The 27,351-nt window shown below is 52.1% G+C and overlaps 1 protein-coding gene and 1 long non-coding RNA gene across 6 annotated transcripts; one reads left to right on the forward strand and one right to left on the reverse strand.

The window, feature by feature from the left end:
* Positions 1-1,039: 1,039 nt before the first annotated feature.
* TCEA2 (transcription elongation factor A2) lies at positions 1,040-18,315 on the reverse strand. Of its 5 annotated transcripts, none has more exons than XM_056353412.1 (12): positions 18,110-18,165; positions 16,940-17,032; positions 16,676-16,847; positions 15,423-15,485; positions 14,647-14,752; positions 13,096-13,186; positions 7,016-7,149; positions 5,465-5,521; positions 4,530-4,684; positions 4,047-4,193; positions 1,975-2,046; positions 1,040-1,357 (listed from the first exon to the last, which is right to left on the reverse strand). In XM_056353412.1, the coding sequence occupies exons 4-12, from the start codon at positions 15,474-15,476 to the stop codon at positions 1,349-1,351; spliced, it is 825 nt and encodes a 274-aa protein (XP_056209387.1). In that variant the 5' UTR covers positions 15,477-15,485; positions 16,676-16,847; positions 16,940-17,032; positions 18,110-18,165; the 3' UTR covers positions 1,040-1,348. The 5 variants fall into 5 exon arrangements, with proteins under 5 accessions (XP_056209387.1, XP_056209385.1, XP_056209386.1 ...); XM_056353410.1 differs by having other exon boundaries at positions 16,641-16,847; XM_056353411.1 differs by lacking the exon at positions 16,940-17,032 and having other exon boundaries at positions 16,641-16,847; positions 18,110-18,247.
* A 32-nt stretch (positions 18,316-18,347) lies between these two features.
* Positions 18,348-22,692, forward strand: LOC130155773 (uncharacterized). Its single transcript, XR_008824221.1, has 2 exons — positions 18,348-18,733; positions 21,881-22,692. It is a non-coding gene; the product is annotated as an uncharacterized LOC130155773 (long non-coding RNA).
* Positions 22,693-27,351: the final 4,659 nt, after the last annotated feature.

Below are 27,351 nucleotides of genomic sequence, written 5' to 3' on the forward strand. Positions count from 1 at the left end.
TCCGTCATCTCACCTCTTTGCTACTTGCTCCTTCCTTTATCTCACCCATTCCAAGCACCAGCTCCGAGCTCACTTCAAACCTCAACCGTTTCTAGAGCCAAGTGCTAACATCTCCCACCAATATCTGTAACCCCTGCCACCTCCAGGTCCAAGCCTCTGGAAAATTTCCTGTATTTGCAGCATTTCCACTCCTCCTGAGCCTCTCCAGCAAGTCACTGAAAATTCAGGCTGCCTTTCAGCCATCAAGCTAAAAGCAGAGCACACACAAGCAGGAAAGTGCCTGGGACTCCCTTTTAACACTGCCGCTGGCTAGTGGATTCCCTCCACCTCTCTTATTGATGGCTTGTCGCTGTATCAAGATTAACTGCTCCCAGCTGTTCCAAGGGGAGCAGCCTTCTGCAAGGCAGCAGGAATAGCAACAGGCCACCAGACCCTCTCGGAGACTGCCCTGACCTTCCCGGCTCCCAGCCAGCCGCAAGCCGAGGGAGCTCTTGGCTACAAGGGTCTCCTTCCATGGAGGGATGGAGTGCTACGAAATGCTAACCTCACCTGGGCCTAGCACACCTTTCTCCCTGTTCTGCTCCCCGAGATCAACAGCGTGAGGTTTTGGCGTTTTGTTGTGCCTGTTGTCCCCTGCTTCGTCTGTTACAGCCTGGGCAGCGCATTCTCACCTTTGCAGCAGCCTATGCTGTTGGCATTTCAAGGCCTGAGATGACAAGGTATGCATCACTGCCAAGCCAAACAAATGCTGCCAGGGTGGAAAGCTATGGCCCCAAAGCTGTGTTCTACCAACATATCTCCTCAGCCAGGTGAGGAAGACTACTACTGCCCACCCAGCCACCCCAGGACTTGGCCCAGCATCTTAAGATTTCACAGGTTGACTAGGAACAAGCCTGCGTGCACTGAGGTGTACCTACAAGCAGCTTCTCCCTTTCCGGTGGTCCAGGCACATTCAGTCCTCATCCATCTGGCCACCGACCGTCTGCCAAGCTCCCATGCAGTTCCACACCGCAAAAAGCAAAGTGCTGCGCACACACAGTTGAAATAAAAGTCAGAAACTGACAAAAATGTTTAATATTAGTTTTGAAGAAAAAAAGTGACCGTACTTGCTTAGATGAGAAAATAACAACTAAGTGTGTTTAAGTGAGCTCTCCTGCCAACCTGTCAGCCCAAAGCTGTGGCTCTCCACTGAGGCCCAAGCAGAGAGGCAGGCCTCCCCGCAGCTGCTCTCTCAGCGCGTGACAATGCAAACTCACTTGGGACACAATACACAATTGCCGTGGGAGCTGGCGTATGGAGGTTGCGCTCTGATCTGCGTTTGGCTGCTGCTCTCGGGCCATGGCACATATCAGCAGAACTGCAAGAGAAGGGAGTTTAAACCCCGATTAGAAAAACCGCACTGCCAAGGGGAGTTGCGGGTCATGCGTGTGCTGCCTAGAAGATAAGGATCCAGGTGATGGTCTTGTTTCTGAAGCTGGCAAGGGCTTGGGGATCCTGCAGAGGCAGGGCTCAGCCCCTGGAGCAGGGGCCAAACAGCTCCCCATTCGAATCTCTCAGTCGTGGCTCTTTGGCTCTTGGTAGCGGCACCATTTCTGCTCGCCATTGACTGGGAGATTTCTGCTCATCCCCAAGCTCTGTGCGCAGTGTCAAAGAGCAGTTTTAAAATCCTGAATGTCATCACCACCATCTCTCAGGGGGCAGAGGGAGCATGGAAAGCACTGTGAAGCTGGTCATGGCAGAAGAGGGGATGTGAGGAAGGAGGCAGGGAATACAAAAGTGAGACTTGACCCCAGCTGGTCTGCAGAGATGGGATGAACCCAGGAGCTCTTGCCTCTGTGCGGGGAGGAAAGATCACTTGCTAGAGCCAGTCAGCGTTTGGCAAGCACCTCTGAGGGCAGCAGCTAAGCGTCTGCAGCATCGTGGGTGCAGCTACCCTAACACCCCTCAGTGCCAGTAATATCCTTGGTGTGCTACCTTCCAGCGATTCCCACACTCGTTGCACACGACGAAGGTGGTCATGGGTTCATCGGAGCTGCGGGTCTGCACCTGGGGGACGACATGATGAGGGAAGTGAGAGCTGAGCATCACACATGGCCCCATGGCGGGAGTCACAGGGGGCTCCCTGTCCCTCTGGCCACCAGGGATTCATGCTGGGTTCACACTGTCAGAAATCAATGAAAGACCGAGGCTTGGGAGGGCAAAAGGACCTTCCCTGTGAAATGAGTCTGGTAATTGTTCTACACGCAGATAGAGACCTCGGCACACATCTCATGACCCCTCTTGAGCCTGGCACTACCTGGAGTGACATATTTTGGGGCAGCAGATTTCCCTCATCTGTTCTGCTGCCCATTCCTTGCAGGTGGCACCGGAGGTGGACATATCCACAGCCGGTGCCCTCCCTGTACTGTCCCCCAGCAAGTGATGCAGCCAGCAGCGAAACGACAAAACTCTCAGCCCATCAAGCACATGCTCCACAGCAACACATAGAAAAAGCACTCAAGCCATTCCCGCTCCCAGACCAGTCCTATGTCCTGGCCTCACAGGAACATGCTTTGGGTTACCAGGTTCTGCACATTTCCAGTCTGGTTTGTATTTAAGCCATTAAGGAACTCTGATATTTAACCCAGATGTGACTGCTGTTTCTGACCGGCTCTTGCCAGAAACACATACTTTGCTAAAAAAATCACATTTTCATGGCATTTGAATACCACAAGGCAGATCTACCCTGAAAATACTGGCGCTCCCTGCACAAGACAGACAGCAGAACTATGTCGAGGTGTAATTATGGTGATCTACATGTGTAATCACCCAATATGCAAGAGTCACAGTATTTGCATGATGCAAATTAAGCACGTTTTGCAAGTATGCTGGATAGCTAAATTCTGTAATTCTCACCCGATGTTACTGCCTGGCTTCCAACACTTTCATAAATGCCAATTCATCTACTTGGAACTTACAACATCTCAGTCACCAAATAGTGATTTCACTGGAAAACTAATAAAAATACAGAAAAACCTTCTGATATTTCTTTTTAGAAGACACTGTCATCACCTGCCCCAATTCCAGGCAGTCGGACAACAGTCCGCTACAGGTGGAGACAGAGCCGCATGTGCTGCTGAGGCAAGCGAGACAGCCCAGGTAGTGCTTCCAGCTGACTTACTGGGACGCACTCGCAGAGCGAGGCTGTTCGCCTGAGCCAGCCTGCGCAATGCAAGGCTGCTGCTGAGCCAAAGGAAAATCCCTGGTCAGCTGCCTGGCGCTCCCTCTCATCTGCGTTTGCATGTCAGGTCCAAGAAGACAAAGGAGTTTCACTCTGCACTTGCACACGCAGTTTGTGCGCACCCACTCAGTAGCAATCGCGTGGTTGCTGGTGCATTTTTGGGTATCTGCACATTCTAAAACACTGACTCACAGCAAAGGCACATTTATCTCCAGATGCCTGGCACGAACACGGGAACTAGAAAGCACTGGTAATGCACAAGGCTTCCAGCAGCTGTCCATTGAGAAGAAAAATCCCTTCTGCTTGCTCACGTCACTGCTTCATTTATTCTTTACATTTCACCTGCTTCATGCTATTGGATTTTAAATAAGCTGGGATTCGTCCAGCCACAGCTTATCATTCTTAATTTGTACTTTTAATACCATCAACATGCCTGCCTCAGTTTCTGCAGTCCCTTTCCTCTACACTACCCATTCCTTTCTCGTCCAAATCCCCACGTTCCCAGCACCTGCTTTCAATGTGCAGCTCTCCTGAGCTGCACAGCAAACAGCACTGCTGTACTTTTAAAAGCTTCCTTGGTGCTGCACAACCCCTACTCTTGTACAAATGAGCCAAAAGAAGTTACACAAGCTCCAAGGAAACATGTGCAAAAATGATTGTGCAAAAGCAGAGAGCCCCAAGCGCACAGAAAAGGTCTCTCCACCAGTGGCAAAATTTGTGCCATGCTGCAGGGCCTGTCACTGAACAGTAAGAGCTCGCGACCATGACTGATCATGTCCTGTGCAGAGGTCAACGGTGTGGAGGCTGCAGGAGCAGGAAGACTAACCTGGGTGTAGGTGCAGTTCTTCTTCTTGCATTTCCCACAGGTGAAGAGGTCAGTCTGCGTCCCTCCTGTCTTGGCCATCTGATGCTCCCGGATCGCTTCTTTTGTCATGGCTTTCCTGATCTCTTTCAGCTCATTACTGGCCATTTCCTTTCCAAAAAAAAAAAAAGCAGTAAAATCACATCTGTCCAACTCTACCACCACACCCACTTCAGCAGAAAGTCAACAGGACAGGGTGGCCTAACAGATGGGTGTTCAGACAGAGAGCCTTTCATTCCCGGTTTCCGCTTCATACCTAGGCCCCCACGATGACCTGCAGGTCCAACAGACCACTGCCCACACTGCAAAGCCCATTGCTACCTTGCTCCCCACATGCTCTGGTAGCAGCTGCTGTGAAATCTGCAACTCCAGCAGCTGACCAGCCCTTTGCTTAAGCTAAACCAAAGGGCACATCCCCTGTAAGCAGCAAACCTCAGGCTTCCTCACCTCCGAGGTCATCACGGCGATCTGCTCAGGGGTAATTGCCCCACACAGCACATTCTTCTTCAGCTCAGGATTTTTGGAGTCCTTCAGATTAGAGATGCGGCTTCTCACTCGATTTTTGTATTTCATGTCGGTGTTCTTGACATCTTGGTATATGCGTACACGGCAGTCAAGGAGTCTACAATCAACCCTGAGGCCTTCAAGCACTTTCTACACCACTTGTGAATAGCAGGGAGTGTTACCCGCTGCCAGGACACGAGGGTGCTGGCAATCAACAGCAGCGCCTGCTCTGGGAGGTTAATGCTGGATTTGAGAGCAGGCTTACACAATCCCAGAGTCCAGGGGCTTTCAGTTCTGGCTCTTTCACTGGGCTGAAAATAATCTTTGTTTTCAATTACACTCAAGTTCTTCAACCTGCTCCTTCTCTCGGCAAGGTAGTCACAAAACCCTCCACTAAGATAGCCCAGCTGCACCTCCTACCCGCAGCCCCCAAACCAAGCAAACTCCTGCCTTATCTCAAAACAATATGCAACTTGATCCTCATTGCTCCATCCTTCCCACTGCTTTTGTCTCTATCGGCAGTCTCTGCAACACGGAGTTGTGTGCATTTGGAAGCAGGGCTGAGAAGAGCAGGAAACAGCATGTTGATGGGGACAAACTGTGAATTACAGTGCATTATGGTGCAAACAGGAAGGAAATAACTGTGTCCATCACAGTAGCAAAAGGTCTGCCCTGAGCTCCCCAGTACCACACTGGTCGCTCCTGAGTGACCCAGAACTCAGCCAAGCCAAGCTCGAACCAGACACAGAACCCTGACAAGCAGAGCTGCAGCAGAATATTTATGCAAAGAAAGACCATCCCATTTTTCCTCCGAGCATATTAATTTCATGGCCTGGAGGCATGCAGGCCCTCCAGGAAGCCCTCTACAGTAAGGATATATTCTTCAATCTGGGCTGCTATGTGCTCACAGTCAGCACCGATGGCAATATAGTCATCTGTAAGGCAAGAGAAACGTGGGGTCAATGACTTCCAACAAGGCAAGGGGTCCCCAGGCTCAGTATTTCTGAGATATAAATCTAGATGGTTTGCTACTTTGATTTATGTGCCCTTTCCATCAAATGGTATCTTGGCCTTTACTCTAGCTACCCTCTGACCCTTTTGAAAAGGGCAGTGATGAAAATGGACCAATCAAACCAGTCTGTCCCCTCTGCCTCTCTAGCAGACGGACCGTACTAGACAAAGCTAACACGAACCTTGGCCCCAGCACAGTTTTTCAATATATTTTTGTTTAGTTGAAATCAAACATACATAGGCAAGAATTGAGTCTCATCCGATGCTGGTTTCAATGAGAACTAGCTCTACTCAGATCAACTGTCCAGCAGGGCCCAAAAGCATGCAGCATTGAAAGCACACCTTCATTTTTCTTCTCCCCTCAGGACTCTGCCACTCCCCTCTTTCACACACCAACTACACAGCATCGTATAGAGTGCAATAACCACTATGAGTTTGGACATTGGGTATGATAACCAACGTCATGAAGCAGGGAAGATGGGGCAGAACAGGGCTGACCTTAGCAGAAGACTCAAGGGGACTCCTTCCCAGACTTCATATGGAAAGAGTTTTTTGAATAGTTACACAAAGTATTTAATGCAGCATATATACATATATATATAAACACAGGCACACGCACACACAGGAAGGCTAGAAATAAAGACACTGTGAACTTCTCCAACTGCCATCTACATTCCTTGGCTCCAAGGTAATAAAACTGCAGCGCTTAGACCCCAGTTTTCCAAAAGGACCTGCAATTTGGACACAAGTATGTGTTTAGCTTGAGGTGTTTAAAATCTGATTTCAAGAGACGCTGAGCACCTGCAGTCGCCTCTCATTTTAGATGGCTCAGTCTGAGAGCAAGAGAGACGTATTCCACCCCAGACCCACAGGGGACCACAGTATTTAAAAGGCTCCAGTCCGCAAAGGCAGGGGAGGCCAAGAGCAGATGGTGACTGGCATAAGCACCATTACTGACGCATTCCACGTACTGAGTTACAGCTTCATTTTGCACCCCCAGGGTAAGCAGAGATGACAGCTTCACTTTACAGCAATCAGACAAGTCTGAGCACTAGAAAGGGAAGCAAATATCTGCACACCTGAAGGTTAAACTTCTGGCCAGACCACCCCAGGCTGCAGAGCAGAAGACCCCACATAACCAACCCTGTGTTCTTAACAGCCATCACCTGACACATTGCTGTGCCTCTGGTTCAAGCCAGGTCCGTGTACAAGTGTCTAAAAATGCTGCAATGCCAGCCAGGTTGTCAAAGGGGTGACCAGTGGCCAGGCTGAGCTGATGGCAGTAATCCTTTGACAAGGCTGCTCCAGAAGAGCTTATCAAGAGGAGTCGGTGCTGACCCACACTCACAGGTCTCTGTCAGAACACACCAGGAGCTGTGAAGCACTTCAGGCAATGCAGGGCTTCCCCCAGCACTTACCATCAGCCTGTAGAGCTGTTGTCAGCATTTCTCTGCATTTGTTGCGGACAGCATCGCAGGTGATGGGTGCCGGAGGGAAGGTGGTGATTTTGGGGGTGGTTGGAGTCTTCGGAGCCTCCTGCCTTTTGTTGGAGCTAAAAGAGAAACTTCACCTGTCAGAATGTCTCAGTTCAGGTCACTGAGAGGGGATCAGCAGGTATGTGGCCAAGCATCCTGTTAATCACAATACAAAACCAGTCAGAGGAAAACAGTGCAAAGGCACTTGGCCCCATGTCAGCGTACAGCGCAATACAGCAACTAACACCAGCCCAGATACGCTCTCTCCTGTGGACTCTGCTGGCTGTAAATGGAGTTTCATCCATGTAGCAGGCATGCCAACCAACTTCTGTTATTAACACATATCGCAACTGCTGCACCGCTGGCCATCAAGCGACAATATTACGAAGCCATTGGACACCATTGGTAACTCAAATACACTCAGGACTTCCTGAGACCATCGGCACTCTTGGTCTGTAGCATAGTGCACAGATGCATGGTGCTTCATTCCTCTCTCACTTCACAAGACACCAAGTCCATAACCGCTCTTGGCAGAAAGGGAGCAGAAGCCACCACTAAAGTTACTCTCAGCTGGTTCCTCATCTCTCATCCTCTACTGCCAAGATATCAGTAGTAGGAAAGAACAGCTAAGCAAAAATCCCCACTCTAGCTTTCTGTATCCGATAAGGAGTGCAGCATGCTGCCTTCTGGGGCAGAAATCAGAGAAGCCCACACTAGACCCTCCAGAAGAAGGAGCTGCCGTGCTAAGGAAAAGAAAGAAAACGTCTCCTTCAGCTCTGATATTAAAAAACCAAAGCATGACACATAAGAGGATCTTCCTTTTTCCTGTAATCTGGACAAGACACTCTGATTACTCATCTCAGAGAAGCACCCCTACACAATCACACATGGCTTGCACAGGTGCCAGGTTAGCACAGGACTAATAAATACCGCTTCACTCACAAAAATAACTTCGTTTCCACCTGCAAGCAATCATGGGCACAGCCAAGGGAATGCAAACACCTGCCTGCTGTGGCTGACTCAGTCAGGTCACCCACCAGGGGAGCCAGCTGCAGAGAGGGAAGGCACAGAATCGCTGCCCAGACCTGCCTGCACAAGCGCCACATGATGTGGGCAGGCTGAATCACCACACAGGCTGGGCTTGCGCACACCACAGAGGTTTGCATGCCACAGAAGTAACTTCACTGAGCACTTCAGCTGGGTGTACACCCACAGTGCTGAAATGTCTTGCCTGTAAAGCCTAACATCTGTGCACAGAGTTAGTTAGCCCTGAAATATTGTTAGTAAAAGATTTGGGCTATTATGATTCCCAGATGATTTTATAGAGCTTTCCGCCTGCCTTAAATCTAGACAGCAAAACAGCAATTTTCAGCTGAGACTGCTCTGACTTTGGTGTTTGGGCCATAAAACACACTGTATTTATGGCCAATGCCTGGTAGCATTAACGCAATGGGACACAAAGGGAAAAAAAAACCAGAAGAGAAATGCTGGTATTTCACAGATACCATCCTGGCAACATCTTGAAGATCCAAGTGGCTTGACAATCGCTGTTAAACTGGGTCACTACTGCCAGTTCTTTGCCACCAAAACCAAATCTGTTATGACCAGGCACTTCCACCACACTGTCCTGGAAGGGATTAGTCAGCCCACAGAAAAACAGTGCTAAGCTAGAAACGTTCTGAGTTTGCTGCTGCACAAACTGAGCCAGACAACTTCAGGGACTTACCCTGGGAGACCCTGCTGCTGCTAAGTTCAAATCCAGTCTGGCTTGCAGATCATCATTAGGGCTACTGGATTTCTGCAGTTCAAAAACCTCGCCAGGCCCCTTTAAGAAGCATCCACCAGTGCACCTTCAGCAAATTGTTCAGGTCAAACCACAGCAGAAGATTAATTTCTTGCTCAGACGAAATAGATGCACTCTATGGGGGAGATTATATTGCGAGCTTACTGTGTTTTAACCAGTAGCTGAATAAAAACACTTTTTACTAGCTAGTTTTACTGGTCAGCACTGCAAGAGGCTGTTAAGGAACAGATTTGTGTCCTAACAGCTCAAAACATTCAATAGGATTTACACTGCATATATTAAAAAAAAGAAAATAATTAGCTTTTAAATAATCAAATAGATGATGGTCTTCTCTTAGCTGGGACACATAAATCACCATCAGGTACTTTTGTGCTTAAGCAGCTATGTGCAGATCATAGGCAGCACACATGGGGGGTATATAGCAAAGCATACACAACTCAGGAATAACTCATCTAAAAGTCACAGCCGATCATATTGCATAAAACTGTTTGGAAAAATGAGACTTCCCGAATGACAAAGACAAGAAGCCTAGAAAACATACCTGCAATAAAAGGAAAGAAGGAATTGGAATGGTTTGCAGCAGAGAAGACTTAGAGGAGAAAAGTCCCGAAATACTGGAAACTTGTTACGAAGGAAGACAGTGGAAAAAAATCCTCCATACTTGCTAAAGACAAAAGCATGAAGAAATGGCCTTACCAAGACAGGTTTTGATTGAGAGCAAGTTTCAGATTGTAAAGGTGAGTCATGAATTAGAAGATACAGCCAAGGGCAGCTGTGAAAATGTCTTACCCTGAGGTTTTTTCAGGGTTGTCAAAGAGCAGCTTCAACAAAAGCCTGTCAGGGACAGCTTGGGCAGAGGTTGTGCTGTCCTGGGAAGGGGCAGCAGGAGAAGCTTTCCTGACAGCTCTTCTAGCTTTAATTTCTGTCTCATTTTGCAAGTAACAGTGACACTAAAGTCTCCCAGAGCAAAACAATGCATGTGAACGCCCAACAGCGACCTTCACCGCATTCAATACTTAAAAGCTAGGTCTTTAAACTAGTATTTGCACAGGTAATACTTAATTTTTCAGGAAGGTTCAATCTGCAAATTTCATTGACTTAAACATTTAGATGTCTATTCCCTGGACATGGAAAGAAAGCTAGGCAAGATGCATGGTTAATCCACTTCCGTTAGCTAATGAGTAGACATACTCACCTACATCCACATACATGTCACACCTGCCCTGAGATGACAACTGATCACTCAGGAATTAGATGAAACAGACTTCTCAGCCATGCCAAGGACCATACGGACAGTTATTTATTAAGCTTTAAAGTTAGCTTTTAATTAGAATAGTTGGGAAACAGCTCAAACACACCTAGAAGACTGATTTAAGGAAATCCTGTTCCTCTTAAACAGGAGAAAGCGCTTGTAAATCTATCCAGGCAACAAAAGTTTATACATAAGAAAGGCTATGCTGGAACAAAATGGTGGCAAAGCAAGAGCCAGGGACTGCAAGCAGAACTCAAGGCTGCAGGAAGAAAATCCCACAGAAGAGCTGAATTCAGGCCACAGATCTAAAACCACCTAATAAAGGCAGTTTAGAGAATCCTGGAAGAGCAAAAGCTCATGCTGCCAGAGACAGAGAAAAAGACATTAGTCCACTAGAATGTACTATGCTAATCGTCTAAAAGACTACAGCACAACAGAATATGCTTTGGATTAAAGTAATGCAGCATGTAACTTCACAGGTGCCAGCTCCACGCTGGCTGGCTCGGAGCCTTCAGGTCTTGCAGTGCTAGCTCTCTAGTCACTACAGAGGGATTTCTACATGTGTGCTCCAGAAAGCAACACAAATCTCAGGCCAAGAGCTAATCAAGTACTTCTCCCTGACAGAAAAAGGCAGCCCAGCCAAAATCTATCAGACTAAGTGGCTGAAATATCTGAATACAAGCTGATCTCTTTGGTGTCTTGAGAGCAGCCTCATCTGAACCAGCTATCACACACTGAGCAGCTAGTCAGGCTCCCTTCATCACAGCCTGTGCTTCAAAGAACAAAGACGTTCACTGCTAATAAATTGGGGGTTTTGTGTCAAGGCAGATTAGTAGTTTATTTTGCAGCACTGAAGAGTAAGCATTCCTGTCTCTGTAAAGATAGCCTGGCTGAACAGACTAAACCCAGGAGCTTGCCACTTCTGCTGGTCTGTGCTACACTAATTCATTTGCTTCTGTTTATCCTTCACAGCCAAGGGGATGCTTTGCCATTCAGAAGATGGAGGCTGAATACATGTAGAAAGCATCAAGGAGGAAAAACACCTTGCAGTATCTGCAGCACAGCAAGGCACAGGTGAGCATTAGCAGCACAAACCAGAAAACTCCACTCCACATACCCCATCATAACTGTCTGACAAAGCAAGGAGACAGAGGACTTTTGCCTCTCTACCTACAACCAGGATCCTATTCCAAGTGAAATTACTACAAGCCTCAGCCTTCAATCCAGATGTCCTAGCAAGCCCAGCTCCTTTTGCTCATGAAGTATCTATTGCCACTGTGCCCAGGGAATGTCACACACTTCCTTGCCCCCAGGCTCTGCATTCCACACAAGGTCAATTTTCCAAAGGTTCAATCAGAAGCTTCCCTTTTTCTTTCTGCATATACTACTTCCTGGCTTGAGCAGTACCAGCCAAGTCAGTACCACTCGCCTTCTTTCCCCCCCAGGAAGAGCCAAGTACTTCCAGAAAGGCTTCTGCTCTTACCCTGGAGGGAAATCTGCCTCCCTTTACCAGTAAGGACATGCACAAAGGCTCTTACCCATGACTGGCTCAGTTCCTACCCTCATCAGCCCTACAACAGATCCTTCCTACATCCACACCCTGGGGAAGGCAGGCCCAGTCTGCACTTTAGAGTATAAGGATCATGAAGAGAAGATATTTGCATCACAAGACTGACGATATTGCTCAGACCAACTCTCTCAGCTTACACAGCAAACTCTTCTCCACTATGACTGACTGCTCTTTGGCCTCTCTAACCCTCTTCTCTCAATGGGACAAAAGGAAACAGCAGCTGAGAGACTCCATCCTAGTGGTTCTACCCCCATACCACTGACACACCAGACTGCCACGGGTTGTATCATACACAGATCCAGACAGCCCTAGCTCCCGTGTTGCACTGCGTCACTACAAGACTCAATTCTGGCTGTGAAGTTCTCTAGTACTTTCATTGCAACACTTAGAAAATCCTTTTTCACAAACTTTAGGAAATGCGATAACAAAGATGCAAGTCAGTTAAAGTTACATAGCTCAGCATCAGTAGCCTTCTCCACCAGCAGCTCTGTGTAGAGCTGCAAAGGCTCACACCAAAGCGTCAAGCCTTGAAAGATCTCAGCAAAAAAGGAAAAGGTACAGCAAAGGGTACAGTGACAAGAAAGTGACCAAGGACAGGCTGCAAGCATAGAAGAGAGCCTGCAAACCAGCAGGACTATAGCCTTAATACTCTAAATCTTCTGGCAAACTTGGAAGGTTGGCTAGATCACTTAAGGGGCAAACCTATGAAGCACACACCCTCCTGGGATCTGAGAGAAGTCTCTGTCTCTGGAACAAAGCTTTAAATCATATTTGCCCCCTCGCCTTTGATCACTGCCTCTGCTCAACGGCTTGTCAAGCGCAGTCGCTCAGTCACAGACAGCGGAAACTGGATGCCACATTCAAGACATGGCAAGGAGCAAGCATGCAGCAGACCTGCCAGACGGGTGGACATCAGTCCAGACTGAAAAGAGGACTTCTGCTGGGACTTGTCAAGGACAAAGGAATGGAAGTTTTGCTATAGTGATATATCAATCAATCCCATCCATCGCTTGATATTGCAAAGGCCAAAAATAATCTTCATTCTAAGGAATTCAAAGTTAGAAATAAGCAAAAATATATAAAAAATGCAACACAAAAAAAGAGGAATGTTTTACTAATAGAAAAACCAACGCATAACCAAGAGTAGAAAAACATGAAATAAGACATGAATGAAATAAACTTAGTAAAGCCACTGTATTTTGTAGATTGTATTTCTGTATTACAGTATTAAAAACACCAGAGATCATCCGTGTGAAGAGGTCTGCACTTCTGGTGTTTCTGACCAAGAATTTGACTGCACAAAATTCACAACTCAGACACGTAGAATTAATGTAAGGTGCCTTAAAAAAAATGCAAATTCTGTAACAGTATCGACTTTGGTTGAAAGGAAGCATTACCTTTGGTCCCTTGAGTTACCAGTCTCCTTTGAGGAAGATGTTGGCAAGGACAGGCTTTTCTTTTTCTCCTCACTTTTCTCCTCAGAAGCATCTATATTCAAAAGAAAAGAAACAGATGCTAAAGGCTTCAGAACTGGTCTTTATGCTACAACCCTGCATAAAATAATCAATGCCTTAACACAACACAGTGTTTGTCTAAGGCAAGTTATTATTCTCCAAAAAGAATGAGGAGAAAGAATGCCTTTACAGTCTTCTATGCTTTCCAACAGACCTTTTGCTTGCCTCTAAGTAGAAACTAATTCAAACAAAAGCTTTCCTCACCAAACTAAAGAGCAATCACCTTCCCTCCCTGGGAGATAAGCTTCCTCACAAGACATGCCTCATCACAAAAGTTTCTTTCACGGACACCCTGGCTGCTGAGTACAGATTAGATCAAGTTCTCTAAAGCACCACTAAAAGCAGCTTTTCCAGCAAAACACCACCTGAAGGGCCAGCACAGGCTAGTCCTCCTGGGAGTACAACTTCTAGTCTTTCCCAAGTGCTGCTGAAAGCTGAAAGCCAATAGCACAACCCTTGGGAGGACTTCCATTCCACTGTAGAGCAAGCCTGACCCAGAGGTAAACTGTCTCAGCCTAGTCAATACACATCAACCCTCGGTGGACTGAAGTTCCAGCCAGGACAGGAAAACAGTGCTTCTAACACTCATTTTGCCTATCAAGCAACCGGGAGCCTGCGGGTGAAGGCTAGAGCCACCTGCACATTTCACTTCGCCTCAAACACCACACGGCTCTCGGTCTTTTTACACACAACTGCCCAAAAGATCTATTTAAAACATAAGGAGTGTTTGACTTTCACATTGGGATACTTTGCCACTAGCACAGAATGGGAGGCACACAGTCTTGCTAGCAGGACACAGAGCTGCCTTCCCAATCTCAGCGCTGCAGATGCTTCGTTCTTTTATCACAAAGATAACCACTGAAATTTTATCTGTAATCCCTCCATCTGTAATTTTGACATTTGTCTGTGCTGTATCAGCATTAAGACTTCTCAGACAGCTACAAGCTTCTGCTTGTCAGCGTCCATCACCACGAAAGCCTCCCCAGCAGGAAACAGTCCAGGTGAATTTGTCTACAAGGTGTTAAACTAAGGTCCTTCTATAACTCATCACCCAAAATGCATTCAAGCATTTCTCTTTCCAAGTCACTGCATAAGGTCGACAGCGTATGCTGTACTAACAGCACACAGCACACAAGCGGGGCGGAGGGTTCAGAGCACAGATTTTTTTCTACAAATGACATTAATTATATGAACAGGTGTGCGTTAAGAATAGTCCCAAAGCTTTCAATGCTCTTTCAAGGATGCGCTAGCTAAAATGGAGCTAAATCTAGGCGAATGCATGGTAGGAAACCAAGACAGAGTGTAATTGTAAAGGCTGATTAGCTAGAATATTCTATTCAGATCAATAGATAAGCTCTCCCTAGAAACCCTGCCTCCTGCTGAAGCCAGCTCCTTCACAAGTCAAATCTGACAGGCACATGCTGTTTTTCTTACCTAGAAGTTTTTTCCAAGATTTGATGAGGGATTTGGCAAGTGATATCACTTCTTCATCTGTGCTCTGCTTTCTCAGTGCATTTACTGACATCCCAATGCGGGTGGACTGGAAGTGAACATTCAAATGAATCATTCAAGTACAGATTCGTCATTTTTTACTAACTGAAATTGGCAAGAAGCATGATGAAGTCAAAGCAATGACCAAGATATGAAGTAACTAAGGACTTTCAGAATTATTTTCTCCTTACAGTTTGGAAGAGCAAGATGACACTCTCCAGCTTACTCAAACTGATCAGATGCTAGACGTTCAGTCACCCACAAATACCTTCTCTACACACTTATAAGTGACATTCAAACTTAAAGTGAAAAAATCCAGGATATGTATCTTAATCTGAATTGCAATTCTGTTCACAACTCCCCAGTGTCCCGAATATCACCATTACAAAGACTTAAAGAACGCCTCCCCGTGTGACTGCCCTTTGTGTTTGCTACTTTAATCTGGTCTTCCCTCTTTTTGAGGCCTAAGAAAGGATTTGAGTATTTACCCACATCTGCCACATGAGCTGTGCACAAGTTGCAGGCAGAAAGTTTTGTGGTAGCCCAGAACTATTGAATTGCCAGTTCCAAACCCGGGTTCAGTACTATTTTCTGGACTTAACATTTATTTCGATGCATTGAGTGGGCAAGTAGTAAGGGTTAATTTATTAAGTTTACTTAGATATTCTGAACTCATCCACATGCAGACTTCAGCTTTTTACCCTAACTGTGCAACTCACCTGCAGTAAATCCAAAGTCATAGGCATACTCTTCAGTTCTTTCAGTAAATCCATTGCACCATCCTGGAGAGGAAAAGAGAAACAGAATGAGTGCCCCAGCTTTTAGTAAAGAAATAAAAAAGCTTGGGAATAAATTCAGAAAGTTAAATTCAAAGGGGAAAAGCACCAACAAGCCTTCCCTAAAGCATCAGCAAGATTACCACTGGGATTGCTGTTCTGGCCAGACGGTAGATCCTATGATTCAGAGGCACTTGAGGTATTGGAATGGGGAAAACAGAAGAGAACTGGAATGCTACAGGTCTTTGCTGGTGTATGGTACAACTGCAGCACTAGTTTATTATCCTTACCTGGCAAGCTTAACATTTTTAACACCTGAAAAATATACTCTTGAATCACAGCTGTCCCCTCAGCACACCCCTGGGCTTGCAGGAGTAATCGTACTATCAAGCTCACTCTTTTAGGAGCCCTGATCAATGATATTAGCTCACAAGAACAATTTAGCATAGCTGCAAGAACCTCAGTCCCCCACCGAAAGCTCAGAATCACCGTCCAGGGCCAGAGCTCAAAGTATCCTCTTTCTACAGCATGAAAAACAACGTAGCTGTTTCCTAGTTTCCATATTAATATCCCACTCTGCTCAGGAGACGAGCCCATAGCAGGAGCAAAGCAATCAAGCAGTGATGCTGAAGAGCTGCTCATTTGAAACTCCTTAAAGTTTCCTTGCATCAGCTCTGCATCCCAGAACACAGACCCAGAAAAAAAAAAATCTTCACTAGGCAGTCTGTAAATACCTAAAATTGCTAGTCACTCAGAGAAATGGCAGGGATAGAAGCACTAGTCTCCCTTCAGCACATCACAGCTTGGAGTATGCCTGTCTTCATTCAGCTGGCTCCTTCCTCCCATCCCCCTCCTATCAAACAAGGCCTTCTAGTGTTCACATTTAACAGCTCATTTAAAACACCAACCACTCCAAGCCCATTTGCAGCACAAGACCTACAAAGCCTACGACTGTATAGAAGGGAAGCAGCCTGCACTGCCAGACCCTGTCCTCAGTCTCAGTCCTCCCTATGCAGAAGGGCCGTTTCCGACTCATTGCAGGAAACAATCCAGCTGCCAGTGCCACCCTACAGAACAGATGCTGAGAAAGCCAAATCAAAGCAGAGTCAAAGCTTTCAGTGTGCGCACAAGCAACTCACACCAGCACAAACCACACGTTACCGTACGAGGGACTTCCCACTCAGGCAGTTTCACACCTTTCCGTTCCTCCAACAGCCAAACGGGCTCCATTAAATCCAGCCCTTAACATAAAAAATGACTGGGTGATTCCTGTCTCCGTTATCAGAAATGGCGCCACTTGGCACAATGGCAGCCAGTGAGGATCCATGCAAAAACTAGAGCAACAAACTGGTACTCCAGGCAACAATCCTGCAGGAAGAGTTCGCAAATTAGCTGATAACAATAAACACACTACAGTTCAGTACCGTATAAAATGCCAGCTGAGAGGAAACATTGCATACCGCTCATTTAAGAAGCTGCCTCTTTCTCAATGAAGCTTGGAAGCAAATTCTGCAAAGTTGCTCCTTTCCTATTTCAACAATGGCGTTGAAAACCTGCCATCAATGGGAACAGACATCACAGGCTGCGGTTTAGCCCAAACACTTTCCTGGGTTGTTACAACAGCTACACAAGCGCCAGCCTTCACCGCCATCCACGGGTGGCACAGCCAGTCCAGCATCCAGAAGTTCACGTGACAATCAAACCCAGGATCCCAGCACCCAAATACCACGTTCCCCTAACCCCTTCCCCTCCGCGGTCCCCCCCACAGCCCCAAAAGCCCTCTCATCCACCCCAAACACAGATACACAGCCTACCTCCATCACAAACCCTCGTCACCCAGCTTGCTGCTACGAGCACCAGCTGACACATCCCATTAGGCACAGAAACAGTTGCTGCTGCCCCCAGCTCAGTTACAGCACGCCCTGCAAGCCCCCCGGCGTGCTAGGGCAGCCCCCCACAGGCCACAGAAGAGTGAGCAGAAGGTGCTCGCATGGGACGGAGCTGCAGGAGGCAAATACAGAAGCAGTGGGGTTTTCCCCAAGAGCACAACCCAGTCCCAGGGCAGTACTGGGGGGGATGCGCAAGGATCCCCCTCCCCAAGAGCTCCCAACAGGACAGGGGAGGAGGGCTGGAGGAGAACACCCCAGCAGGCAGCACAGGGGGAACCCCAAGGTGCTGACTGTGGGGCTGGGGGGCATGAGGCCTGAGGGGGGGACACAGCGTGGGGAGGGAGGGGGCCCCACAGGCCGGAACATGGAGCTGCCCCCCCCAGCAACGGGCGGTGGGATGGGACTGGGTGAATCCCAAACCACGGCAAGGGGGAACGGGGAGGGAGCCCACCCCGCTGCACCCAGGTCTGGGGGACGGGCCCCCACCTTGATGGGCGGCCGGGGCTGCTGCTGCACCACCACCATAACGGGGAGGGGGGGGGCGCACAGAGAGAGGCCCCCAAAATGGGGGAGGCCTCCTCCCAACGGGCACTGAGGGAGGAGCGGCGAGGGCCTACCGCACGGCAGCGGGGACGGGGACCCCGCACAGAGGGAGGGTCCGGCCGCCAGAGCAGACACCGGGGCAGAGGGGAGGCCCCCTCGCCCCCACGGAGCTGCGGGGGCCCGGCCGCCGCCACTCACCGCGCTCTTCTTGGCCACCATCTTGTCCAGCCGCCTGGCGATGCGCACGATCTCCTCCTCCCCGCCCATTGCGCCGCTCCCCGCGGCGGCCGGTCCCGGGGGCTGGACGGGGGCTGGCGGCGGTGCCCGGTGCCCACCACAGCCCCCGGTACCGCAGTCAGGGCGGGCGGCGCGCGGGGCACGACGGGATTCGTAGTCCTCCGGCCGCCCGCCCCCCTCTTCCCGGCTGGCGGCCCGGCGGCGGGACTACAGCTCCCAGCGTGCCCCGCGCCCGCCCCGCCCCGCCGCGGGGCATTGTGGGGGCTGTAGTCCGTGCCCTGAGGAAGCCCCGGCGGGCTTGCCACCGCGGGGCTGCTTCGGGGCTCCCCGGGACAGCGGGGACAGGTGTGTCTCAAGCGGCTGTTGTGGGGCACCGGCGGCTGGGCCAGGCTGCCTCCCCCCGGAAGGGGCTGATGTACCTCTCACGGATTCCTTCCCCTGACGGCTCAGCGAACTGGGCCCCGGTGCCTCCCCATCGGGGAGGCCTGAGCACCGCTGCGGCCCAGCCTGGGGGGCAGGAGTGGAGAGCCGCTGCCCAGCCCCTGCCACAGGTGGGCCCCGCCTGGCCCCCAGCTCCGGCCACAGGTGAGCTGATCCCCGTGGAGCCCCCGCGGCCCCGGTGGCAGCACTGCCTGAAGGATGACTCGAGCCAGCAACCCTGTGGCACCTGGGGCCGGGGGGGGAGTTGGCTCCAGCGGTGATGGCGCACCGCAGGAATACCGCCCGTGGCAGCAACCCCGCAGCGGCCGCCCTCAGTGCTGCGGTTATAGCCCCGCTGCCTGGCTTGAACCGAGACGCGGGGCTGTGCAGCCACTCCAGTGTGGCCACAGGGACTTGAGACTAATTAACAGAAGGGCTGGCGGGGTGGAGAGGGGGCGCAGGGTTTCGGGGTGCCCAGGCTGGGGCGCGGAGCCCCCCTGTAGATGGCACTCGTACACTGCGTGAGGGCAGCGCGTCCCCTGGGAGCTGTGCTGTGGGACTCGCCGCTGAATATTGTTGTTCTCTCCAGCTGGTTCCTGGCAGGGGGAGAACTTCGATGCCTCCTCCAGCACAGCCAGCTTCACAGTCCTCGCCAAGTGCGGATGTTTGAGAGAGGGCCCTGACTGTGCTGGTAAAGAGCAGCCGTGTCCTGCCCCGGCGGGGCTGCAGATCAAGCGAAAACATGGAGCTGTGCTATGTGTGGCCTCAGGCTGCACAATTAGGTGTTGGGAAGCAGGGCTCCCTGAGCTCAACTCCAGCCATGCTCTGTCTTGCAGCAACTGAGTCACTGAGGGCAGAGTTTAGCTTTACCAGCACACAAAGGTGAAGGGTATTGAACAGATTGGTGCTAAGCCTCTGCCGGGTGGCTCTCCCCCAAAACTGCCCGTTAGGTACCTAAATCTGCCAGCTTGCTGTTCCTTATGGCAGCTTTCATGGAGCTGGCCAGACCTCAGCAAGAACTGCTCCCCAGATGGGCAAGACACATTTCGATTCATCCCCAAACCAGCAGAGGTGGCCCCAGACCAGACCTGAGCTCCAGACCCTCTCCCTGGCATGACATTTGGAGCTACCTTGAAACTTCTTGGCTTGGCCCCATGTTTGCAAACGCAAGTTCCTTCCAACCCTCCATCTGGAGCCTCTGCATCATCTGGAAAGCCTCCATCCCTTGGCAGAGTCTGGCTGTGAAGCAAGGGGGTGCCATTTTGGAGAGGCCCACCTCTGTGAGGGAGGAGGAAACAAGTCCCAACAAGGGGACTTTCTGGAGGTCCTTGGAAGCGGGCAGCCGCCTGTCCTGTGTGTGGGGTCGGGTCACGCCGGTCCTTGGCGTCAGAGGCACGCTCAAGCGGCACTGCTGCCACTGTGAATGTGGTTTGTATCGCTGCAATGCGAAGATGGTTCCTGACCACAAGTATGGCTGGGGACGCGTCTCGGATTCCAGAGCACACAGTCACTGATGCCGAGCGCCGTCACCCCGTTGCTCCCTGCCTCCAAGCAAGAAACCCATCACCCCACCAGCACTGGCCTCCCGCAGCGGTGGACCGTCCTCACTCAGGCCGCAGGACTGCCTGGTTGGCAGCAAGTCCCCTGGGAACTAAACGGCATGAAATCATCACGCCTGCAGCCCTGTCAGCTGCCTGCTGGGCAGGAGAGGAAAATGCCCCCTGCCTCTGCATGCCCATGGGCACAGGCGAGCTCTGCAGCCCTAACCCTGCCAGCTTGCAGCTCCACTCTTCGCAAGGGTTAACAGGACAGGCGTTTGTGGAGCAGGGAGGGTTTCTGGCTGACCTTGGCTGGGAAGCATCGGTGGCTCGCTCAGCCCAGCCCCCAAGCGTGGAGCCGGTGGCCAGAGCGCTCCCCAAGCCTGGGTGGAGGTAGATCCAGAGGAAACTCCACCTCCGCGGGAGCCAACCTGCTATTGCAGGAATTCCCAGAGAAATTCCCGCTTGGGCTGATCTGTCAACGGATCCATGAACTTTCTTTTACCTCTTGTGAAAGCAGCTACTTGAATGTGCTAAAAACAGAGCAGGGGCGAGTCTGTCGCTGGAGCTGGCCTCTGGGGAGAGGTTGGGAGGGGGCTTTAGCTGACCCCTGCCCACCAAAAGACACCGTGAAGACTTCTGTATGTGGTGCCTTGCTGGCAGCTCCCCTCAGCAGGCAAAGCTGGTGGAGCCAGGAGAAGTTTGCTGCAAAATAAAACCCCACAGTATCTCGCCTGGTTTTCCCGCTGGGCTATGGTGTTTCCCAAGTGACTCTCAGCTGATTTGGACCTGGCAAGTGGGCTGGATCAAGTCAGATGAGCTTTTCTTGCCTCTAGTATCCCCAGAAAATTCACCATCATTCTTCTGGAAATCAGCCACCAAACCCCACCCTTTCTTTTGCTCCCAACCACTGGAGGCTCAATCTGATCCACTTCTGGAGAAGGCAGAGATGAGAGGCCCTCCTGGGCGCAGCCTTGCCCACCTACCCACGAGAGCCTCGGGGAAGCTCTGTCCTGAGACATCCCCTGACTTCAGGTGTTCCCAGCTCTCCAGGATCAGACTTGGGGTCACAGCTCGGAGGGAGAGCAAGGCTGGCTGTCACCGGGTGACATGCTGGGCTCTGAGCTGGTAGCAAGAGACCCCATCCTGGGAACAAAGGACAGCGAGTAGCTGGTAGACCCCGAGCCCTCACCCAGCCACAAGCACCAGCCAGGAGATGGGGGCAGCTGCCATAGGCTTTGCCAGAGCAGCATTGATTTTGGGGAGGGGGTTTGACACATTTCCCCTCCTTTTTACCCTCATGAGCCTGCCTTGGTGGCAGCAGAGGGCTGCTGGCTCTGCTGGGTAGTGGGGTTTTGGCTCTTGGCCATCTCCACCTGACACAGATCCACCACAGCAGGGCTTCTGTGCGTTGCTGGTGAGGATGCCCACAGCCAGTCACCCTCCTGAACTGATGGTCACACCATTCCTAGCACTGACCACCCTGGGGACAGTTATTCTGGTTTTCCTTCCTGAACCCAGGGCAGCTCAGATTTGGGAGAGGAGGTGGAGAGAGATGGGGGGACCGATCCCCTAGACGTGAGCTTGTGCCAGCCCCGGAACAGAGGCAGGGATCTGCCTTTTGCCCCCCTCCTTGCTGTGATTGCTTCATGTCCTTAGTCTCTTAGCCCTGGCACCAGGGACATTTGACCCTGGAGGCCAAAATCCTCCATCCAAACACTTAAGAAACGTGGATAATATGGCACAAATGGTGACTTGCATTTCTGTTTTGCAGGCCATCCTGTCCTCTCTGAGGAGCCAAGGGGCCTCTCCACACCTCGTCTTGTGGCACAGACCCTCCTAACACAACAAAACCCAAGCATGGCTCCCAGGAGATATCGCAGCCTCCATCCGTGCCACTCCAGCAGAGCAGCCCACAGAGGCACCGTGTCCTCCGCTCCCCACAACTGCCCACTGCATCTGTCCTGGAGCTGCTGGTGAGCAGCCCGTCCGTGCCTGGGGACACTGCCATCTGGACCTCCTGGGACAAGTCCTGCACCAGGAAGGGCTTCAGGATTTGGCTGCAGCAGGCAGCAGCCACAGAAGGGAATGTGGCCGGGACCACCCTGTGTGGTAGCCCAGCCTGTGCCACCCTGTGAAATGGGGAGCGTGGAAGGGAGGACGCAGAGAAGATGATGGTTCCCCTGGGCCCTGCTCATTGCAAGCACCAGGGTGGAGTTTGGACCTCCAGCTTTGCAAATGCTCTTCTGAGACACTTTGGACGTTCCCTAAACCTCCTCCTTCGAACGATTTTAATTATACTGGCTGCTGTTCAAATAATAATGACAGGGGGAGGAATAAGTGCTAAGCAGCAGCCTGTCACGCTTTACGAGGTGTTCTTGGGGGATGCTGGGCCAGACAAGCAGCTGGCCCAGAGCCGTGCCAGCCGAGTGGGTGCAGGCTCCATCTCACACTGCCCACCAATGGGCTCTGGGATCTGGGCTGGCCCATGTATGCGTGAGAGCATGTGCAAGTGCTCAGGTCTCCTTTCTTTCACCCTCTGTCTCCTTTTATTCGCCTCCATAAAACATAGGAAGTCCAAGCCATTCATTTTGCTATTTGTGTCTCCCTCCCCACGCCCCGGTTCCCTCCCTTGCCCCCTGCAGCCTCTCGGCTCGCTGCTTGCCCAGCATCCTTGACCCCGAGAAGTCTGGTGTGTATGCACTTCCCTTTTGGCCCATGGAAAGCGCCACTCTGAACTGGTGCCTTGATAAGTCTGCTGTGGGAAGGCAGGGGCTCCTGGGCTCTCACACAGGGCTTTCCCATGTAGCATTTCCTATGCTGTCCCTGCTCGCCAGCGCGATCTCCAGACCAGGGTGGTGGGGAAGCTCTCCGGATGGCAGTGACCCTCCGTGGCAGCAGGTCTGATCTCCTCAGGCGCTCGTGACTTGCTCTGTGTCAAAAGCCGTGGCGCGTGGAGGGAGGCATCCTCCCAAGGAGGAGAAGGAGGATGATGGTTAGCTTCTCATGGGCTAACATGGCACCTCTCAGCAAAGGGTTGCAACGGGTCAACCCCAGCCCCTTCCTCTCAGCGTTACTGCAAACAGCTCTGAATTGTCTCCCATAGAGTTTGGGATTGACGGGACCTGTGTCCAGTCTGCAAAGGAGCAAGCACACGGCAAAGTGACCAGGGCTGGGATTGACACCTCAGATGGACAGGGACTGACTGGCAGAGAGGGAGGAAGGAGAGGCTCAGCGAGGAGGGCTGGGGCAGCATAGAGGGGCCTTTTCTCAGAAATACCCTCCCCTGAGCTACCCTGCCAAAGCACAAGACCATTGGGGTTTCGGCCGGGGGCTGGGGGCCATGGCGGCCCCTCTATCACCACCATCCCGGGGACAGAAGGGCAGCACCCACACAGACACACGCCTCCCGCTGCCCACCAGCCAGGCAGAGGGTGAAATCCAGGCAGTGAACAGGCAGCGTTTGGCCTCCTCCATCCATGGCTGGAGTAAAAGCTGCTTCGGCATGGCAGCAGGGAGCTGTGTGGGGCAGGTTCCCTCCACGGCAAGGGTGCCCATGACCTAAAAGCTATCACAGCCCCCAAGGCTAGGTCTGGATTTATGTACCAGAGGGGGCTGCTGGGTGAACTGGGAGGACTGGGAAGAAGAGTCTGCATGGCCAAAGTCAGCAGGATGGGCAGCTGTACTGCAGCGTGCCTGAGGGGGAAGGCAGCGTGCTCCTCGCCTCACTGCCTTCATCACTCCTTTTGAAACCCCTTGGACACTGGTTTGCCCTGTGCTAACAACACAGCAAGGCCCAGCAGAGCCAGGTCACCAGGGTTTTGCCATGCCCTCTGCTCTCCAGCTCTCCCCAGCGATGGGACCACAGATAAGAGGCTTCTCCTGCTTATCGCCCCATCAGCGGCACTGCAGACAGCTCAGCTGCCCCACCGCCGAGCACCGAGCCCTGATCTCATCAGTGCGCTGCACACTTGCAGTTCGAACAATAACCTCCTTCCCTGCCCGACACAATTCCCAGAAATGCACAGCCTTCTGCTAAAGCCTCCCTGGGGGAAAACATGCCAGCCGGCCTGTCGGCACCAGCATGGACATCGCTGCCAGCCGCTGGCAAATGCAGCCTGCCACGTCCCCAGCACGGAGGCACCTCTGTGAAAACAAGGGTGTGCTGGGTGGGGTGGAGGGAGAGGCCGAGCTGGAGTCCTTGGGGCCATCCTTTAGCTGGCTGTGCTCAGGAAGTCCCTCTCCCTCTGGGTGTTTGTGACCAGGTGCCTTGCCCTGTCCCAGCCCCCAGCATGGCTGCCCTCACCCTGCTCGCTCTGAGTACCCACTTGGCAAAACCAAGCCTTGGCTGCCTGGGCTGGGAGGGTACAGAGGGGGCTGGTGACTCCCCTTGCCCCAGTGGACCCCCAGCCCAGAGAGGCTCTTCTGCATCTCACGGCATCACTAAGTGCCTCAGTCTGCTGGAGCTTTTCCTCAGCCCATCTGAGCGATCACTGTTGCTGCTCCCTGATGGAATATCTGGAATATCTGGACACCTGGGCAGGCATGGCTGGATGCTCCAGGCAGGTGTTTACCCTGCCCCAGCTGAGCTGGGAGTGGGAGAGGGCCAGGCCAGCAGCTGGCATGGCCGTCCTTTCTCCAAGGGCTTCCTCTGGGGCTTGCCAGCCTGTTTGCCCCACACGTGTCCTGCTGGGACCAGACGTGCCATCGAGGGAGGCACAGTGGCAGCCCTGCCTGTGCAGGCAGCAGCATGGCAGCACAGTGGTGCCAGAGCAGTTCAGGCTGTGGCCAACAAATGCCATTTTTCCTCCCTCCAGACCTCACAGCGATGCAGCAGACACACCAAATCCCAATGCGAAAGGTGCAACACCAGCACTGTCCTGCAGCCCACACGGACAGGGAGCAGCACCCGGCACGGTGCAGCGGCCAGGATACTAGCACGGGTGCAAGGTGGCCACACAGGGCTGCTGGCAGTGCAGGAGGACCAGTCTTGCAGCGTCGCCTGTGCAGGAGGGCCAGCTTTGCAGTGTCCCCGACACGGGATGCATTGTTCATGAAAACACATGGGGAAGGCTGAGAAGGACAGACTCGCTGGCTGCGTCGGGCTTCCTGCCTCCCAGCCGCAGCCGCCGCCTGACATCATTGCTCCCGGTGGGAATGGCTGCCCCGGCCCCACTTGGCCCCTGACAGCAGCCGGTAAGTTCCTGACCTGCCGTTCGGCTTTCCAGCCTCCCACAGCCCCCCATGGCGTGGGGGCTTTTGTGCCTTCTATCCCCCTGCTACCATGGCACAACAGCTGGCAAACCTGTGTCCTCTTCCTCACCACCACAGGCACAGCCAAGGTGATGCTCCCCATCACCTCGCCGTCCACCTCTGAGGGTGCAGGATGGCACCACGCCTTGGTCCCAGTGCCCCATCTGCTGACCACCCCTTCCCTGCTCTCTGTGGGCCGGGTGGCCGGAGACCCTCTGTCTTGCCCTTTGGGTCCTGCATCCCTTAAGCATCCCCTCTGTGCTCTCACCAGTGTGTGGCATCACGGATCAGGACCTTGCCTGAGTCCCAGGGGCACGGCACAGCACCAGGGCTGGGGCAAGGCAGAGCTGCAGGCCTTGGAGGGGACTGCTGCCCTGGGCAGGATGGTGGTCTCATCCCATTCATCTATCCCACTCATCCACCCACATATCCAACCCAGCCTGGGAGTGTGTGTTGTCCAGAAATCCCTCGTTAAGGCTGACAGGATCTCAGGAAGGCTGAGGAGGAAGAATGTAGGGGAATGTGAGACAGGTGTTGGAAGGATGCTTACCTCTGCAAAACGCATAGGTCCTGCACAGCACCTGTGCACCAGCGCCCACAGAGGCACCAACCTTCTCCCCACCATCCTCGTATCTGCCCAAATGACAGCAGGAACTGGGTGCAGCGTGTGCCGAATCACCTACCCTCCCTGCACACACCAGCATGGCCTTTTTAAAATACAGTCTTTGTAATGAGAGAGTATAGTGGGATCCTGCAAGCCTCAGGTTGTCACCGCGGCAGCCTCCCTCACCTTGCAGCCCCCTCAGCCATGTACAGCCATGAGTTTTTTCCCTGGATGACTTCTCATGAGCCAGCAGAGCACAAGGGCTGCAAACCTGCCTCCTGCCCTTGCCCAAACCCACTGCCATCAGCACTTTGCTGCAGCTGCTTCCAGTGCTGCTCTAAGAGTTTTTCCTTGCAGCCTGACCCCCCCACCCCCCACTCCATCCTCTGGCTCCAGCCCGCTGGGGATGGAAGGTTTCTCCTTCCCGAATACAAATATAACTGTAATCTGCTAAACCCCACTGTTGATCCTGACTGCATCCTCCTGTCCTGAGCTTTCCTACAGTGCGCCTTTTATACCGGTAATAGCACCAGGCTCCTTCTCCCATCATTGTTGACTCGACAATGAAAACTGTTTGTATTATTGTGTCCCCGAAGCTTTGCCAATAGCACATGTGTCCCGAGCTGATAGCAACAGGCTTTGGCAAGGCTGCGGCTCCATCAGATAAGAGCCTTTAACCTTATTTCTCCAGCTCGAGCACACCACGAAGGGCTGTTCTGTCGGGAGCCTTTGCTTATCCTTCCCGAGTGCTTCCAGATCCGAGCAAGGCTGAAGGGGCCAAGCGAGAGGGGTCACTGGAGGAGGGCAGAGGTGGAGGTGTTGGGGCGAGCAGCCTGGGAACAGGCTCCACTTGGGTGAGAGAAGAGTCCCGGAGGGAGATGGAAAGATAGAGCCGCTTTCCCAGGCAATTTAAGGGCTAAATGCGCTGCTGTCCCGGCCTTCCTCAGGGACCCGCTCCACCCCGCCATGCTCCACCTTGGCCCGGCTCCCGTGCACAGCAGGAACGAAGTGGAGGAGAAATGCTGGAACCCGGAGGCCCTCGCACGCTCCCGGCTGGCCCGCGAACAAAGCCTTTCCCTTGGAGCCCTTCCCTGCCGCCTCCCTCCTGCCCCCAGCCCCCCGCACCCCGCCAACCACAGGGATCCCCAGCAATGGCACAGCCTTCATCCCTGGGGGTCCATGCCTGCCCCCTCCTCCCACCCTGCATCCCTGCACCCAACCACCCCATGGCTGCTCACAGCATCCCTGAGCCCCAGCTCTGCTGCCAGGGGGTTTTGCTGCAGTTTTCCCTGCACTGCAGCACAAAGGATGCTCTGAAATCACAAAGCAAAGAAAAAGATGCTGCCTGTGACAAGCTTTAAAACCTCATTTTTAGGCCAATTTATGGG

This window comes from Falco biarmicus, chromosome 10, assembly GCF_023638135.1.
Source record: "Falco biarmicus isolate bFalBia1 chromosome 10, bFalBia1.pri, whole genome shotgun sequence".
Taxonomy (NCBI): Eukaryota; Metazoa; Chordata; class Aves; order Falconiformes; family Falconidae; genus Falco; species Falco biarmicus.